This window comes from Halyomorpha halys, unplaced genomic scaffold, assembly GCF_000696795.3.
Source record: "Halyomorpha halys isolate HHAL.00 unplaced genomic scaffold, Hhal_1.1 Scaffold669.1, whole genome shotgun sequence".
Lineage (NCBI taxonomy): Eukaryota > Metazoa > Arthropoda > Insecta > Hemiptera > Pentatomidae > Halyomorpha > Halyomorpha halys.
Window position 1 is genome coordinate 583,914 of NW_027107180.1, and position 20,126 is coordinate 604,039.

Here is a 20,126-nt window from a genome sequence, read left to right on the forward strand (position 1 = left end):
TAAGGTGTAATTTTAAGACTATCAAATTATTTAATGCTAAGAAAAATTATTGTTATTATAATTGTAAACTTGATTCCGAAAAATTGGATACAATAGAGAATGCAATAATTTAAAACCAGTGATGAGTGAAGTGAGCCTCATTACCAAGAATAAATCAGAATATCAAAATGACAAAAATTATTTAGTCAATAAACCTTAATATGCATTTTAGCAATAAAACAGCATCAAGTACGAAGGAAATTGTTCAGAAGTCAAGTTATAAAAGGGATTACAAAAAAAAGAAAATGTGGTGAGATTAAATAGTAAAAGTAATTGCATATGTATAAATGTATGGTTTCATTTAAATCTTCTCTATGAATTTGGGATATGTTCTTTACATAGCAAAACCTTGTAAACATATAACATAATAATAAACTGCTTTCATAAATTAATTCATAATCATTTTAAATGCAGCTGGTAAATCAAAAATGTATTCGAAAATCTGTCACTGAAAAATTTCTCATGAACACTAATCAATTGATATTTTCTATTTGTGAATCTTCAGAAGAGAATTTCATGAAACCAAAGTGATATCTCTGAACAGCAAACACTACATAAGTGAGGACTAATGTTTCTTAGCCATGACACCTCAACCCACTGATCAAATGAGTGATTGTTTAAAGCAGTTTTTTAAAGAAAATATTAAAGCAATGTATAAATAAAGTGGATGTCAATTATGTGATGTTTGTAAAAATACTAAAACAACAAGAATTATTACAACTCATCAATATAATGGCAATTGATATGTAAAGAAAAAAATAGATAGTCAATAAATTGTTATTTATATAAATCCAGATACATTCGGATAAAAAATTAAATATTAAAAAAACTATTAGATTTTTTTTAACATTGTTCTTTTTTTTTTTTGTACACTTGGATACAAATATTAGGAACCAATTGTAGGAAAGTTGAGGACTGCATATAACTATAATTCTATTTTTTTTTTTTAACAGTAACACTGAGGAGATCTTTTTTACACTAGAATAAATTTCAATTTTAATAATTAGAACACATGTAGCATTATAAAGTCAGTGAAGAATTATAAATAATTAATTTTCAAGCTATACAATCAAAGTTAAATCTTAACTTATTAAATTTTAATCTTACCTTTTTACATCACAGCTACCTTACCTTAAAATGAATTTTTATGGATGGTGATAATTATTATCAGCTTAAAATCTATTGCTATTTTATTGTACACAAAGTAATAAAATAATTGTATTTATTTTTTTAACAATAACAAACAAGTGACTAAAAGATCTGAGCAAATAGATTTTTCATCATGTATAGCATAAATAGTAAATGAGCTATGACCTGATATGGTTTATAACCAAATGTAAACCTTCTTCACTAACTATATAACTTTAAATTTTTAGATGACAAAACAAAGAGTATTCATTGGAGAAAATAAATCAAATTACCAAAATTAATTGCCACCCTATTTGTTTAACCTATGACTTTAAAATTGCTTATATTATTAGTGCTGAAGGTACATTTAAGGTTGCAAATGAAAGTACTAAATACAATAGATTTAGCTCACAGTTTCACAGAAATATTTTAAAGGCGTGGTAACTGATTTTTTTCACAATTTTTTGTACTTCTCTTTAGAATATATTATTCTATATTGCTTAAATGACAAGTGAATGAGAACCTTAACAAATGAAAATTATATTTCCCTTTCTCATTAAAAACCACTAACTGCTCACGTGAGTTCTTTACATTATTAAAAATAATGAAAGCAAAAATATTAATAGTGAAAAATGTACAAATTATAAAAAATAATTTGTACTTCCGTTCACTTTTCTCACAGCAGCCTCAATGTGTTCCCATTAAATGAAAATTTCTATTCCTTGAACATATTAAAGTAATTATAAGAAATCATACTTTTGATATTTGAAAACAAAATTAAACCATATAATATATGCATTTAATAAATTCATTAAAACTACCATTCAGCCACTTTGAAAAGCTTAATTGCATTTAAAAATATATGATTCATTTAATGAAGAAATACTTCTCCAATTATAATGGCAAGTATATCCTTTTTTTTTTTTTAGTAAAAATATAATATGTACAACTAATGAGTTCCCTCTACTTGTTAAAGAACAAACTCATAACTTCATAAACAATAAAATTTAAAAACTTTCAATTTAAATACAAACCAAAAGCCTAACTAGCTATATTCAGAGATGATATTTCCAGTTCTAGAGCTTCAATAGCATCTTCAATCTCTGACTTCCTAGCAACTTTACTTAACTGATCTAAGAGATAAGTCTGGATTTTTAAGTTCTTTAGACTTAATCCTAGCTTCAAGCTGTTCGATCTCTTTGAGTTTTTTCTTCAGATTTCTTAGTTTTTTAGCAGGCTCTTGTTGGACTGGAGGTGCCTTAGGGATTTCCGGTTGGATCTTCTTGATTACTATTTCTTTTACATTATCTTTTTTCGCTCCTTTATTGCCTCTCCCTTTTCCGTCAACCGTTTCCCACTTCTCTTCAGCTCTAACTGGTGCAATGTCAGGAGTACTTTTAACTTCAGCCAAAGGAGCCCTTTGAGGCTGTTGAGCCTGACCACTACCGGAGCCCTTCTTTTTCTTCTTCTTAACTGAAATGCAAATACTTGATATAATTACTGAAAACTTTAATATAAAAAGTAGTACATGAAAATAACCTCTTCAATAATTTATGGGTAAATTAATACACAACCACCTCTTCAATCCTCCTTCGTAACTAATGACTCAACGTTCAATATTAAATTCCACAACTATGCAACATATTCACTGCCGAACTAAATGTAACAGCAGCAGCACTTCGCTTCTGTTTGTCTTTGAACCACACTAATATAGCAATAATTACAGGCTCATTAAGTTCGTTAAAAGGTCTAGATTGTATGTATCCAGACCATCCAAAAATTTCCTGCATCCATTTTTACTTAAACACTTTACACAATATGGGTATGTCAGTTACATTTATATGGGTTCCAAGCCATGTAGGAATCGCAGGGAATGAACTAGTCGATCACGCTGCAAGAAAAGCACTCGTGCTTCCGGGACGGGGTAAAGCAATTTAACTCCATCAGAAATGAGCAAACCTCTTGGAAAGGAAGTCAAAGATAAATGGCCATCTTTGTGGAATGAAAGCCCAATGAGTAAATTGAAAATTATTAAAAAAGGATGTGAAGCCCTGGGGTACCTCCAGTCGCGAATGGGGTAGAGATGAGGTTGTGCCAGGCTGAGAATAGGTCACACAAGGCTCACCCACTCCTATCTTATTTCAAAAGAAACGTCTCCGAACTGCCAGTATTGCAACCATAATCCGAGAATAAGCCATATTTTCCAACAATACCCATATTTCACACCACACCTCAATAGCTTAGGACTAAACCCAGATATTTCAAAAACCCTCAGAGATGAAGATAAAACAACAGAATTAGTGTTTCAGTTTCTAAAATCACTACATTTACTGACAAAAATATAACATTGAACGGAAGAAAAAAAAATAATAATAATAAAATAAATAAGTAAAATAATAAATAATAAAATTAAAAAATAAATAAAATTAAACGAATATAAGCAAAATTAAATAAAATATAAATGGCGTTGATGACCAATGAAGTTTGGCGCCACTAAACAAAAACAAACAAACCTCTTCAAGTTGAAGAAAGGTTGAGGGAGTTTAACTTTTTAAACAAGGTGAAACATTATAATCAAACTCGGCATACAACTTCCCTACTAGCATAATACAAGTAGAAATTCTAAACAGAATCCCTATGAATAACAAATTATCTTTTCAAAATAATATGGTAAACTATCTTTTAAATACAAATTTAATTGAAAATAATCATTTGATTTTCTCAAATAATTTGTTTGACAATATTCTGGAAAAGAAAAAATTGAATAATGCAGTCAGTTTAGTAATTGTGACTTTTCAATGGGTTCTGGACATCTGATTATTATAATACCTCAGATTATTAATAATGCTATGTTAATATTGACATTGATCATTTCCTCATGAAGATGATTGAATAGTTTTCAATTTTTGGCAACATTTCAAATGCTTTAAACTTATACAAGCAAAGGTTTATAAGATTAGATTTAATCTATACTTAATGTAATCATATTAAGTCCAATAGTATTTCGTCCTTATCAGTAGTTCAGGAACTATGGCCACGGTATCTTTATTGAGCAAAAAAAATTTAGTGGTACCCTTACCGAGCTAAAAAATGTCGCCACAATTATCCTTAAAATAGTTGAGTATTTAGAAAATTAAGGGAAACAGTGCCAAGTAAAAGCTGGAATGCACTGTATATTTGCAATTTTAATTTTATTTTTGCACTATTCTGAGAAAGTGGCACCCTGGCATATGCTTGGAGTACCCTAGGGTGCCGCAAGAAACCACTTTGGGAACTTTGGTCTATATTAAGCACAAAAATAAAAAAAAAAAAGAATTTCTTCTAATAATTTTACAGTTATCACTACATATATTTTCAAATGTTCAGTTAAATTAATTAATATATGAAATCAATAATTTCACTCTTATTTAAAGTTAAAATTAATAATTGATAAATTAGCCATTAGAGCTATCAAAAAGATAGGATCATTATACGTTCATTAAATATAGTTGATAGATTTTAATATTAATAAATTTTTTTTTTAAATGTTAATTTAAAATTGAGTCGAAGAAAATTTAAAAAATCAAAGATTTAAAATAGAAAGTTTTGGTTTCTACATTTATTTTTGTTTTTCATTTTATTAATTTAATTAAAACACTCTCTTATTAACACAACAGCTGATAATTATGTGATACATGAAACAAACCTTCTCCTTCCTTGATAAGCTTAGGATCAAGCCCTGGCGGGTAAGCTGGTTTGCTGCTGGCCCACTGTTTTCCCTTACTTTCATATAAAGGAACCTCTTCCTGAGGAGTGTAACCATCTTTGACTCGTCGCTCCTTCCTCCAGCTTCCATCTGGTCGTTGAGTAGCAGCGATTACCCGACCTTTGTTACAGAATATATAAATATTGAAAGATAAAACTACTTTTAAAAAAATTAAAAAATCAAATAAGCAAGAAATATGAAAAGTGAAGTTGAAGGTAAAAATGAAAACTGGTTTTCAAATATTTTAAGGTTCAAATTGTTTTTTAAAAGTTGTCTTTTATCTATTTCATCCTGAATCATAATCCTGAGTCATTGTAAATCCATAAAAAAACAAAAATTATACTATCTAATTTTTTTACAACCCAAGCTGTCAGGCTGTGCTCATCACTGGCACTATATCTAATTATAAGAGAATGCTTTATGAATTCCTAACAAAACGTACCACAATTTTTCTTCAGGTAGATCTGTTGTCATTGATTGAAATGGAGAAGAGGATAGATTATTGAAAGAAGATGTAAAAGACACTCTTCACAATGTTCTCAAAAAAATACTTAATATGCACAAAAAAGAAACTATTGCCAGCTTCAGGATAATAGAATATACCAAAATAGATGAGCCTTATGATACTAAAGTATATTTTTTACGTAATATCTTGAGAGGTGTATGACCATATCAGTTCTCCTGCACCTTTATTTAACTGGCATTCAATATAATTACATACCATCAGAGGACCCAATTCAATCTTAATTGAACAAGAATATTTATAACGCATGTAAAATTATATCCATAATGCAAGCTTTATCCATCAATTCTTTCTTCATTTGAAAAAAAAAACAATGATGAACATTTGAATTCATAAAAAATGATTACATTTATTACTGAACACAATGAATGTAGTTGGAGTATGACAACAAAAAGAGAGGGGAAAGGATTCAAAACAATTCAAATTTTAAACACATGAATTCATTATCTTCAAATCTTTTAACTACAGCATGAACTTTAAATATAAAATCATATTTTATTTAGATAAGCAAAAATAAAGAGATAAAAATCATCACTTTGAATGGGACAAGCTTTAAATAAGCTTAATGTTTAAGTTAGATGATTTTTTAACTAAACACGGATGCCGATCCTAAGGTTGAATTTCTAGGAAGCAAAATATAAATCCAAAAAGAAACTTACTCACCACTGTCTGTGTTGACTATTGAAGCCATGTTTAGAAGCCTATTTTTGTTGTCCAATTGACTGTTTCAATAAAAGTACCGACCAATAACATATTACTCAGTTACTGTCACCGGTAACCATATTAGACAGCGTCGTTACTTTTAGAACACTCCATCGATGCGCCATTACAGAAACCTTTAAAATAAAATCGATTAGCATCCTTCCTCAAGTACAATTTAAAAAAAAAATCGAGTCTACAATCTATTGAAGAAGTCAAAATAATTGAAAGAAAAATTATTAATGTTTTACTACTTTCATTATTTTTTACTTTATTGATGGATTAGATATACCACTTACCAGAAGCTCATGTGGGTCGTTTTCCAATCTTGGTGATATTTTAGTTACAGAGGTTTTTAAGAATGATAACAACACGAGGAGGCCCCTCACCTCCGGACTTAAAATAGCTCCTTTGAATGGATAGCTCATATGTGATATTAAACATAACAGGTAACCTTAAAATACCAAAGGTAGTAAAAGGTAAGACACAACACGAATTACTTTTTTTTCACAGTAATGCACTTATTAATTCACTTTTATTTCTGTTTTAGAGGGTTCGAAAAATAAAAAAATAAAAAATAAGAATGATCGACCGTCTGAATGCTCAAGCATCAGCTCTTGAGTGATTAAAACGAAACAGAAAACACGTTGCCTCCATTATTCCCTTCTTTAACCTCTCACAGTCTCAGAATGTGAAAAAGAATGGAAAATGTTTGAGTATTTTTATTGGTAGTCACTCCATAGTGCTCAACAAAATCAATACCAATAAGGCTTAATATGTATGTATTGCGTAATGTTTTACTATTACAGAACCTCTTTACGTACATCTTGATTTTTCTGTGAAGCTTCTCCTGAGTGTAAAGAGGGAAAAATGGTTGATTTGTCACTCCCTAGTCTCAATGGAAATTCTTAGTTGACTAGAAAGTAGACCAAGAATCACCAAAAGCTATCAGACCGTCAGCACGATAAGTGGAAATTTCAATTTGTAGTCGCAGACATTAATATTTGTAAAATTAAAAAAAAAAAAAAAAAAGAAAGTCATTATGAAACTTCTATCAAGCCCTAGTTTTTTTTTTCATAAAAAGAGATGAATGCATTTTCTTTCGCACTCAAATTGAAATGAAACATTAGTTGATGTAATGAGTATCAACTAGCCGGATTGTTATTTTTTTCCCCTTGAAATCGTGGGGGTATTTTTCCCATTTGATACGGTTCACTTATCTATAAAAAAAAATGTATTAAAAGCTTCTGCTAGTATTGGTACATCCTGACAAAATATTGATGGTTGTATATATAACATATTCAAAATAATAACTTTTTATGATGTAGGATATTACATTCTACATTGAGTTTTATTGCCATAATATATGCAATAATACGAAAAACTTGATAATGTTTCAAGTATTATTACGCAGGAATAGTTTTCGGTTAAGTTAAAAACTATCTACATTTCACAGTTAAAATCAAAAGATTAAGTCAGATCACAACTAATACAAATTTTCTACTAAATTAATACAGTAATTAGGCGCATATTTTATCGTGTATGGAACTCCCAAGAATAGGACTTTAAAACAGAAATATATATCACGAAAACTATAATAGTGTGTGCCTGTTTCAGAATCAAGGAGCAGTCTCTGAAGGCAATAAAAAAAAAGATAGCTAAATAGCTACACATTTAGAGGATATCCCATAAAACTTCAACTCAGACAAAGTGTTTATCATATAGTTTCCAAAAAATTGTGAAATTTTTAAATTAATGCCATGCCTTTGTCACGAAATAAAAGTCATCCCTCCTAGCACGGATTCAGATTTCATTGATTAAATGGATAAATATATTTTTATTTTAAAATATCATTAGTAATCCAACTGGAAAAGATTAGCATATATAAATAATAAAGAATTTAATGATCTATTATTAAAATTAGACTAGAGATAATGTTCTCAAGGCTTGATCATTCTTGACTTCTGACCTTTAGGGTTGTAAACTTAGTGAACGTTATATCTTAATATTATATCTACTACCTCTTAGAAACATTATGTAACCATACAGGAGGTTGCCGTTTCAGATTTGTTTTTGTGTGTGGTCCTTGTCAGTTCCCTTAGGTGTCAGTCTTTCTTCGAAAACTTATCTCATGGAATGTGAAATTTTTGTTAACACACCAATTTCGGCTTTAAGGGGTCAATGCAAATCTGTAATTTCCAGGTTGCTAAATGCCACTAAAGTTATTCCTTCTCCTTCAGGCCTGCCAAGGTGATATTTTAGTTATTACTTTTCAATTTAATATATTATAGTGAAAATTGATTCATAAGTTTTATTGTTTTTTAAATCTCTTTTATTTTTTCTGAGTGTTTTCTTATTAATTTTGTTGTCCTTTGAAATATGTATTTCTATGATCATTATTAAGTAAATTATTTAAGTAACTGTTTTGTTTTCTAAAGGCTTGCTATAATTTTTCTTGGACATCTGAGTGTTATGTAGGTGCTGTTAATAATTATGTAACTCATTGTGTTAAATTATTTTATAAAGTTGTTAATCATCATCAGTTTATATTTTATCCTCTATTATTCTAACAGTTTGCTGTTGGTATTATTATTATTATGATTGATTTTCTTAATTTTGGTATTTTACTGTAAACTCTTATTTTTATTACAAATACCATGACTTCTTTTGAGTTTGACATTAACTTCTTAAGTCACAATCTATTCTTTTATTTTAAAAAAGAACCTTGTTTTATACGTTGTTTGAGGAAAATTGTTTTTTGTCAATTTTTTTTCACTTGCTGTCTGTCCCATGTCAGTGCCTCAATTATATTTTGTTTTTCTTGTCTGAGTTTTTCACTACATCACTGGCATTAGTGTTCTTATCTTATTATTTACATCATGCTTAGCAGTACACAGGAGATAGTGAAATAAGAAAAAAAAATCTTATTATTAATAACTTCTTCTAAAAGCTATTTGAAGTATAAGTTGATAAACTCAAATAATGGGCAATTTTCAGCAATAAAACTGATCTCTATAAATATAAAAATGAAAAATTCTGAATTTTCTTAGGTTAGCTCATATTCAAAACCACTAAAAAGTAGTATTTGACTACAAAATCTACTAATAAAACTTATTTCACCTATTATTATAGCTAAAAATTTGCTATGACAAGACGTAAATAATCATGGCCATAGTAAAATGAACTTTAGAAAACCAAACATTGAATTACTGTCTAATTATTAATTTCAAGTTCTCATTCCATTAGGATAATGTCAAAATAAAAAGCTGAAAATTTTATTTTTAATCAAAAGGGCATTAACAACTTGAAGCCACATTAATGGTAATATTAAACTGTTATTTCCACTTTTGTCATTAGAGTTGTATGAAAGAAATGAGTCTGTAAGTGGTGGCAAGCATCACACTAGAACTTCAGGGCTGCCCTATATTTCTGTCAGAAGTCATTAAAATTTCTTTATTTTCTGTTTCAATTTTGAGGTTTTATTTGTCCAAGACGATGATATTTTCTTTTACTAGAACATTTTTCTAAATTTTATGGGGCCTAATCTAACATAATAAAAAATAAATTGAAATAGTTTTCTAAACTTTAGATTAATACCTGAGTACTGTAAGAACTTTTTTCCCAATTGATGGATGAAAATTAATTTATAATGTATTTAAATTTGAAAATGTTGATCTGGGGCAGTTTTGCGATATAATTAATTCACCATTTTTATCGGAAAGAAATTTTTTTAAGGCTGTATTATAAACATCAATGAAAGTATATTGATCTTTCAAAACCATTTTAAAAATATTCTGTTTTTCCAGAATCTTCCTTCTTAAGAATTCTAATGAACTTTTTCAGAAACAATAGTGTTTGATTCGATAACTCTTTGTAATTGCTGAGATCAAATAATTTTAAACTTTTTGATAATAGATTAGAATAAATTGTCCAATAATAAAAAGTCATCTCAGACTGTGATCATTACTATAGAAAGTTGGTCGGCCATGTCTTTCTTTATGATATAGAATCACAGGTTATTGATAATAATAAAAATTATTCATATTTATGTGTTTTCTCAACCACTGGTTAACTCTAGCGATAAATCATTTTATCTTGATTTAAAACTAATATATTAAAACTTTAAATAAATTCTATACATATTATTGCTAAGTTTCATGGGGAAAAAAAATTATCTGCAATAATGTCTCTACAAACTTTTTATGGTTTTGGTATGTACATTGTATTAAAAATGAAAAAAACAAATTTTCATTGGATTTAAATCTGTAGTTTTGGTGAACATCATGATATTACTGCCAACTTTAATGGTAGGACATTCTATATCAATTTAAAGGTTTTCCAACTGTAATAAAAAATTAAATGAGAGGGGGAAAACTTATAAAAAAAAAAAAGTGAAAAGTTTCTAGTTTTACTTAAATTTATGGAAGGAATTAACTAAAACTTATAACAATTTTACAGTTCATTTTATTTTTAAAAAAAACTACTGGAGTGTTTCAAGATTTGTATTAAATATATTTAAATAATTGTCATAAAATAGATTGGACTTTTATTGCCTATGACTCTGTCATGAACGTCCTTGTGATTTTTGAAACTTTTTAAAACACAATTTGTTGAACTCAAGGGTTTTTATAATGTTAAGATTTAGTTTATAGTTAATTATATATAGAATAATTTTATTTTTTAAGTTATCTGTATACCTGTAATCATGAAGTGTATCTATCTTCCATTGTTGGATTTGTCATGTATTTCATATCTAATTTTTTATTTATTAAATTATTCATTTTCTTAATGTTAAGAGAAATCTTTTTTCATATCAATTGTAAAGTTTGATTATATTTCTGATCCGGAAGAATGATGATGCAACTATAAGCTCTCTGAAATTGACTCAATTGTGTTGGTGGGCTCGGAAATGAATTTACTCGAGGTTTGTAAGTTGAAATAATTTAGTTGAAATTTGTTAGTTGAAATAATTTACTCAATGTTTGTATGTTGAAATTATTTACTCGATGTTTGTAAGTTGAAATAATTTACTCAATGTTTGTAAGTTGAAATAATTTACTCAATGTTTGTAAGTTGAAATATTTGTACTTAAAAATTGACCAACAGAGCCATTTTGTAAGGACAATTATGTTGAATTAAAAATATCCAATAAATCCATTTTTGAGACCTTCAACAATATAAAGTCAATTTCAAAAAATTTTACAGTTGCATCATTATTCTTCTAGATCAGACACATGATATTCTGGTAGTGCCTTTGTGATGACAGGTATTGTTTTATTATTGATATGTTATGATGGCATAATGTTAGATGGTTTAATTTAGTTTCAGTCCTAAATTGAAGAACATCATGTCTTATAGATGCGGTTTCCATGTTGATGAAGTTACCTAAACTCACTATTGAAAGGCCAGAAATTTATTTTTGGTTGTTCTATTTCACCTTAATGTTTATGTGATTATCAGGATTCATGTTAGGAGTACTCATTTATAAAGGTGGATTTTATTTTGAGTGGCATCTTTTTTTATTTATTTTCAATGTTGTTTCATTAATAGTGTTACTTTATTAATCTATTAGCTTTGATAGTAGTTTTTTTTTTTTGCATGTTGTTTAATAAAAAAAAGCTTGCTTCCTCTCTTTTTGTTTTTGCTTTAAGTTTCAGTTTTCTTCAAGGAATTTTTTCTGTTTTTACTATTTCTTTTTTCCTCATTTATTCCTTAGTAACCCTATCATTTATACTTTTTTCTTTTAATTATGCCTGAGTTATTGTACTTACAAATGTCATGACACTATGCTGCTTCAGTACACTTGGCTACCATCCTCCTTAGGCCCTCTGCACACAGAGTTACTGGAAACAAACTAAACAGTCGGTAACTTGGGTTATAGACTCAGTGGTGACTTGATTCCTCACACAAGGCTACTCGTAGCAGTCAAATTATCTAGTTCACTCAGTGTTGTCATGGATATCGAGCGTGTAATGTCTTTGGATGACTTGAGTGATGATGAAACCATCATGTTGTATTACTATCTCAGGAAAGGAAGAAGAATAGTAAGGTTTTGGGTACACCCTTACTTTGAAAACAAGGTTCAGAAATTGTTGTTTGTTGTTGCTTAAGATTTTACAATTTTTTCGTTTTCTACCCAAGCCTTCTCCATTTAATGCTTCTTTGAATGTACAGGAAGGTGGAAATTATATATGGCATGTTTTTCAACCTCCTCTATCAGCAACAGGTTGGTCTGTTGGTCACTGATCTTCGAGAAACTAGAAACTGAAATCACTCCGCGACTCAACATGTGAGTCTCCAGGGGAATGGTTACAGAAGGGTTTCTGTGAATCACAGACGAGTTCACAAGCAGTAGCACCACTGAGATGTTCCATTCTGTCCCATTGTGTTACATAGGGAGTGACTCAAAGTAAACTAGTTGGTATTTCGGGTCAATGATCAGTTCCTTTTCAGTACCTCGGTGTTAATACGGCCTTAGATATAATTGTTTATGAAATAAATAAGTACCATAAAATAAAATACAGAAAAATATACATGATCTGTGATAATTTGACTTGATCTACAAATTCAGTATTTAATAACAAGTAGGATGGTAGACCTCATCAAAATGCACTGTACAAATGGTTCTTTGGTAAGCTTTTGGTTGCTGACACCTTGATGCCTCCATTTATTTGCAATATACTTAGTTGTAGGATTCAAAGTATATCTTCAAAAGTGTATTGTTGCTTTTTTGGTCTTATATAGGATTCAATCATAAAATCTTATCAAACAAACATAAATAATAATAGTATGGGATTTGTAATGATATTAAAATTTTATGGAAGTTGGTCTGTGTTGGAGTATTAAAATATAGATTTACAAATTTAAGAAAATATTGAAAATTGGAAAAAATAATTATTCTAAACAGAACTAAACTTAAAATGGAAACCACTCTTACTCCAGTTTAGATTCGGATTTGATAAAAGAACTAATACCATATATAATAAACTTTTATTTATTTAATATAGTGTAATAATATTATAATTTTATGCTAACTAAGTAATAATTTATTAATAATACAGATTACTTTGCTGATTCTGTTTATTTTATGATTTAAAGTAGAAATTTGACTTAATTTTTTATTTTATTTTTAGATCAAGTAGATTGTCATTAAGATGTTATTTTTGTGAGATGAATTTTAGTTACCATTAAATAAATTTTATAGTGTAATAAATATTTTTGAATGAATACAATTATACATTTCTTAATAATTTTATATAATCAATCTATTAAAAATGTATAATTAGTCTATTTTAAATGAGACTTCATATTTTAGGGACTGGAGGGGCCTAGCCGACATTGCAGGATGCAATCACTCATTGCATGCTGGGTGTGCGGATCCCACGGCCTCAGTCCTCGCTTTTTGGCAAAGATCTCAACCAACAATTGCTCACCTCATTGATGCTCTTAAGGAAATTGATCGATGGGATGTAATTGATGACTCATTGCAACTCCTTGGTTTGTTTTAAATTTCTATTTATTGTTAATTTATCATAGTTTTATTTTTTCTTCATTTATCATCATCCATTGTTAGATCTATTTCATGTATTCTATATTATAATATATTCTCTATTATATGAGTTGTGCCTAAAATTGCAGGACTTATGCAATTATGTAAAATGAGCAAAATACAAAGTTTGATTGATTAGTGGATTATAATCAAGGCCTGTATTTGTATGCTATAAAAAACTCCAGAATATGCCAAGTAGTATGCATTAAAACCTTCAAAATATGCTTTTAAAAATATGAAATATACTCCTCAAAATTTTCAGATATACATATTTATAATATACTAACATGTCTGCTAAAGATTCTGAATAAAGAAAAAACAGGAGAAGAGATTAAAATTTAGATGAAAATTATTATATTTTTTTTTTATAAACCAAAATATGTAAATAATTAAAACGGTTCATAATCTAATTAGTTCATCATAATCAATTCTCTTGAACTGCATTAAGCAGTGTGAGGAGGAAGTTTATAGAGCCCTCTCAAGCTCTGCCAGTCTTCTGCAAGGCGTCTTCTGTTATTCCTTTGAAGTCCTCTTCTCTGGAAGTCACTTTTTACCTCTTCTTCCCATTTCCTTCTAGTTCCTTCTCTTCCTCTTTTGCCCTCTACTTGGGCTCGGTAGGCCTCTCTAGCTATCCTTCTCGGTCCCATTCGCAGAAGATATCCCAGCCATCTCACTCGATTCTCTTCTATCATATCATTGGCCAGCTTAATATTGAGGTTTGACCTGATGGTCGTGTTGCACACTTTGTCTCTTCTTGTTTTCCCCTCAATCTTTCGGAGGAATCTCATTTCTGATGCTTGTATCCTTGATTGATGCTTATTCGTCAGTCTCCATGATTCTGAATTTGTTTCTATAAATAGTTATTTCTGTATTTGATTCTATAAATCGTAAGTTTTTGTCTTTTAAAATATTTTTATAATTAAAGAATTATCTTTCTGTATCAAAAGCTGTGTTAAATGTGAATTTGTATGCATTTACTTAAACTTAGTACTATAGGATTTTGTTCAATGTCGCCAAAAACAATTGAGTCATTCCAATTTAATATTATGTTAACATCTAGAATGTACAGCCCCGAGTTTTTAACAAAAACTTTTTCCAATTTTTCTTCCTCTGTTTTTCCTATTTGGCCTGGTACATTCTTTAAATTACTATTAACTATTTTTAACTTTCAAATAACAGATTTGTTTCCTGTATTGGATTTGGTTTTGTTAAAATAAAACTAAGATGGATATTAATGAAAGTAAGGTTATTGATTAAAATTATATTATTCATTATTTCGTATACCTTTTCTACACTCTATGCATCATCTCCAGCTATTCCGAAAATTTCATAAATGTAAGATTTAAATGTTCAATGTAAAATACAACCGTCTCAATCCATGTGCCTAATCTTATAAACACAAGTTGGCAAGGAAATTGTTTCTCATTCATTATCAATTATATTTAGTTACCATAGAAAGGGCTTTAAAAAACATGCTTTTCCTGTTATTAGTTAATTTATTTAGTTTTTAAGTCCTAATTCATTAATGTAATGTTCTGTATACATGAGGTATTTGCAAATGAATCATTTATTAACTTGTGGTGGTTTTAGATCTAAACACAAAAAAAATACAAGATCATGATTTAAAAATTCAAGGAAGATCACAGATACTAAGAAACTGATATTCAAACAACTCCAATCCAATATTAATAATCCATATGCGTTCATGAATTTATTTTGCCAAGCAAAATGAAATCATAGTAAGTTTAAATTGTGGAAAGATTGTTTCATAGGTTAGAAAATTTTTGGTAATATCTAAAAACAATCCCAGATAAAAATAGCAATAGATCTCAACTGTATTCCATGTTCATCAATTTGTGATTTTATTTTGCTTGTAATATGATTTGAGTAATAGTTGCAATAAGCAATTTTTCCATCAGTTGTAAAAACTGTTTCATCGTTGGTGTTGTACAGATCAATCCAAGATTTCAACTTTGAACTAAATGATGTAGTTACTCTGATGAACTTCTCTACTTTGGTGTATTTACATTATATCTTTCTATCAATATTTTAACTAAAAAGTTATATTTATATCTTAGAGTCTGATGCCAAGGACTATGCAGAAAGGCTGCAAGTAAGTAGGCAGCCTTGTATTGAAGACGATAACAATGATGACAGCATCTTAACTGTTGGTAAGTCTAATCAAATTTTATCTTTTGTCAATTGTGACAAAAATATTTTGTTTAAAATGATTTCATCACAGATTTTAATTAAAATTTCCTGGAAATAACTATTGAACATTAGTGGTGAATTGAACTTGCTTCTTATCCAAGTTACTTCATTATTACTTTTTTTAATTTAATTAATTGTATTGTTTTGATTTATTTTATTTATGTTTCTTTAGTTATATAAAAAATGTAAAGTTGACCAAAAAGTTTTTCGAATCCTGTACAAAACTACTGGTCTAGAATTGAGACTGAAGAGACTCATGAATTCTTTTGTTAGATTTATCTTGGGGTTTTCCAGGTCCAAACCAGCCCTTTTTTTTTTGTATCTTTTCCGTGTTGGTCTAGGAGGTTTGCGTATTATTGCCCCATAATTTTTTGGCCAGTAGGAAGATAATCTATCAGCAGAATGTCTTTTGCATCCCAGAAAAGTGAGGCCATGACCTTTCCGGCCGAACATACTGCCTTTGCTTTCTTTGGTGCTGGTGACTCAGCATGTTTCCACTGCTTTGACTCCGGGGTATAGTAGTGTACCCAAGTTTCATCTGTAGTCATAATCCGACATTAAAAATCTTGTTGGTTGAGCTGAAAATAGGCCAGATTTTATTTGGAGATTTCCAATCTAGTGCGTTTATCGTCCAATGTCAAGAGCCGTGGTACCCACCTTGCGGATAATTTTTTCATTCTCAAATGTGATATACCCATTCAGATGACATCCCTACAGCTTCAGCAATCTCACACACTTTCAGTCGACGATCCTCCATGACCTTTTTATGCACTTTTGCAATAAATTCTGGGATCGTAGCACTTTTTGGCCGTCCACTATGTGGATCATCAGCTCTCCTAACCAAATTTAAAGTTAATGGTCCACTTGACAACAGTTGAATATGAAGGAGCAAAGTTCCCCAGTGTGTTCTGAAGGTCGATGCTCGAATCTCAGTTTTTTCCATTTTCATAAATCACTACGCATAAAACAACAACAAAGATTCATCACTACCACTCACGCCACCATTTCACTCACAAAAGATTAGTGATTTTTGCGCGGAAACCTTGTTGCTCTGACATCTAGCAGTGATTCCGAGAACTTTTCAAACCACCCTTGTATATTAAACTTTGGCTTCCTTTTGTCGATTGTATAGCCGAAATGGAAATAAAATAAAAATCTCAATATTCAAAATATGTTCAACTTGCCCCATCTAATTCACTTTTTAAAATATTTAATATATTCACTTTTCTTTTTTTCTCTCGAGTTATTCTTAATATGGATTTGTAATTTTATAGATGATATCCAGTGCATAGAGAGCTGTGGTAAACCTCAGTATTATGATGCTTTTCTTCTTTATGATGATAGTGATGAGGAATTTGCCATGACGATACTTGAAAAGCTGGAAGATGATTACAAAATGAAGGTATCTAATTTTAATTATTTTCATAAACCGACATGTGGTAGCTTTCTGGACATTATATTTCAACAACAGCTCGTTATTTATTCTCAAATGATTAATCATTAATATAGTTATAATGTAGATAATAACATACAAAATAGAAATATGCTAAAAAAGGATAATCCCAGAAAATTAAACTTAAAAAAAAATTATGTGATAAAAGAGTTAGAAATGTTGAGGAACAAACCCATTAGCCACCCATAAGCACAACTAGCAATTAATAAATGCATCAAACTACAATTTTGATTCAAAACTTTACTTTGGATGGACAATGTAGTTGGGATGTTTTGGAATTAAGGTCTCAGTCTACTCAATTGATTTTCTAATATAAACTTCAAATTATATTTTAATATAATTTCCCCTCCCTCCTTCTCCTGGAATTGATCTAATTTATCAAATCTATCTTCAAAATTCTTTCTCGCTATTAAAGTTCTGGTCTTTTTAGATTTGACAGCGATGTCTTTAATACCTTTATTTTTAAAAGCTTTTATTGCCTCTATAGGAAACCCCCCAGCTTTGATTCTTTAACTATTTTAACCATTGAAACAACTTATTTTATCAAACATCTTATAGTACAAGTTCTAATATTTTTCTTTAAAGAAAATTATTCTTTTGGAAAATTGGGCCACAAGATGTTATTGTAACTTTCTAAGATACAATAAAAATATCTAAAATATTCCTGAAAAATCTATCTTTTAAATATTAGCAACACAGATCTCTGAGAATTTTTATCTGAAGATTATGAATTCAACATGTATTCTGATGTGAGATTGGATTTAAAAATATATATATATCTCAACAGAAGTAATCTGAATTCAAAGTTGTAAAAATATCAATTTTCCTCCAACTTTCCTATTTTATTAATCACAAAAACTGGGGAATCACAAACACTTGCCCGTACTTAGAATCTCCAAAGGTTATATATGCATGATATTTACATGTATGGTGTCAAAAACTATTTATAATAAAGGATATATTAATTTTAGTATTAGTGGCAAATAGTTTTATGTTTTACTTATTAATTAATGGTAACTGATTGTTTTCTATTATTCGGAATTAGCTGTGTACAAAAGACAGAGATCTCATCGGTGGTCTATCATTCGAGCACGAGGCTATAATGCAGCTCATTAGGTATCGGTGTGGGCGCTTGATTGTTGTTATCTCGCCTTCATTTCTCAATAGTCCAGCCAACCAATTTCTGCTTACATTCGCCCAAGCTCTTGGTATTGGTAAGTATTGTATTCTGTTATCTAATATATTTTTTGTCTGTGATACACTGTTTTGGCTGAATTTCAATTGAAATCAATATAGTACCACAACTATAAAAAGCTTATACCATAAAAGAGCCTGCTTTACAATTAGTAGCTTGTTTAGTAATTTCTTTCTTTCAAAATAAGATTTAATAAAGGAATTCTCAATTTCATCTCCTCTCTATAACACTTTTCTGGAAGAGATATCTTAGTAAAGAATATATAAGAAATATCAAGATTGACAATTACTGCCTTTTGATGATAAGAGATTCTGATTAACAAGCCCATCACTTCAGAAGTAAAGATGTTTCATGCTATTTTCTAATTTTAGCCACTTTTTACAATGTTGCTCAATTTCACTAACTTAAGTCTCCTCTTGCCGTTTTGAATAAATGTTTCAAAAGTGATATAAGATGGTTGCCTAATCGGGGTTTAGTGGGGTGGGTTGGTCAGGAGAGATTGTCTTCTATTATTTTTAGTGTTATGATCTCCTCTTGAGAGATTGTAATATGTCGTACATCAATCAATATACTCGCTATAAGTGTGTTTCAAAGGTAAGATAACTAAGGCTTTCACGGAGGGCGAGAGTTGTGAGTTCACACTTTTTCAATTTTAGCCATTTTTTAATATTGCTTGATGTAACTACCTTAAGTCTACTCTTCCCATTTTAAATGAATATTTCAAAAGTGATTCGACATTAGGATCATCGCTAAATTGGGGTTTTAGTTGATAAGCCAGGAAGGATATACATATATTGTAATATCCTCTTTTTTTATTAAATAGTTGATATTTATATACACGTGATTTTAGTTATGTTTTTATTTTATGTATATCATTTCAGTATTGTTTATTTGTTATTTTAAATCAAAAAGCAAGCTAACCAGTTTTCATTGTTTAAAATAAATATGCTGTTAAAAACAAGGAAGGTGGGTGTGAGCGTCCTTCCGAAGTGTTTGTTAAATTGTTTGTGTTGAGATAGATTGAAATTTTTCAACTTTTGTTGTTTCTATACAATAATTATAGAAAAAGAATAATCAAAGAAGAAATAGAAGAACATGACAATTATCAATAAACTATTTACATCATAAATCATAGCAAATAAAGCAGAGCGATTGTACTGCAATCGATTATTTTTGGATCGACCAGTGAACATTGAAGATAGAAGAGAGGAAACGGGGACTCTTGATTTGGCTGGCCTGGTGAGAAGACGTCCGTCGGCACGAAGCGGGGAGGACTGGAAGGCATTGTTAAGAGGTTGGACATAGCATTTTTGACAAGAAGATATCAACAATTATCAATCATCAGGAGAAGATGTGAAATTGGTTAGTTTTGTTTCTAACTGGAATTTATTGTATTTGTAAAATAGCTATTAAGTAAGTTTAACTGTTATTAGTGGTAAAGTGTCGTCTCTTACTGATTGCCTGGAAACCCGCCCTGAGAAAAGAGTCTATTATGTTATAAAATTTAAATAAAATTCTATTATCTATTTAATATTAAAGTTTTTAATTTGAACCCAAGCTATCTTTTATATTTGAAATTAGTTA

The 20,126-nt window shown here is 29.5% G+C and overlaps 2 protein-coding genes across 2 annotated transcripts in view; one reads left to right on the forward strand and one right to left on the reverse strand.

Moving 5' to 3' along the window:
- Positions 1–798: 798 nt before the first annotated feature.
- On the reverse strand, positions 799–6,538 carry Pym (partner of Y14 and mago). The gene is given in 5 exon segments (XM_014427756.3): positions 799–2,304; positions 2,306–2,640; positions 4,853–5,032; positions 6,099–6,271; positions 6,434–6,538. Coding segments are annotated over 4 exon segments (639 nt in total). The 5' UTR covers positions 6,127–6,271; positions 6,434–6,538; the 3' UTR covers positions 799–2,208.
- Positions 6,539–8,167: 1,629 nt separating this feature from the next.
- Myd88 (myeloid differentiation primary response protein MyD88) overlaps positions 8,168–20,126 on the forward strand; it is a 16,753-nt gene continuing 4,794 nt past the window's right edge. The window contains exons 1-5 of the mRNA XM_014427758.3: positions 8,168–8,384; positions 13,450–13,631; positions 15,762–15,854; positions 17,169–17,296; positions 18,393–18,561. Of these exons, the coding sequence (XP_014283244.1) occupies positions 8,266–8,384; positions 13,450–13,631; positions 15,762–15,854; positions 17,169–17,296; positions 18,393–18,561 (691 nt within the window). The 5' untranslated portion in view covers positions 8,168–8,265. The remainder of the gene's footprint in view (positions 8,385–13,449; positions 13,632–15,761; positions 15,855–17,168; positions 17,297–18,392; positions 18,562–20,126) is intronic.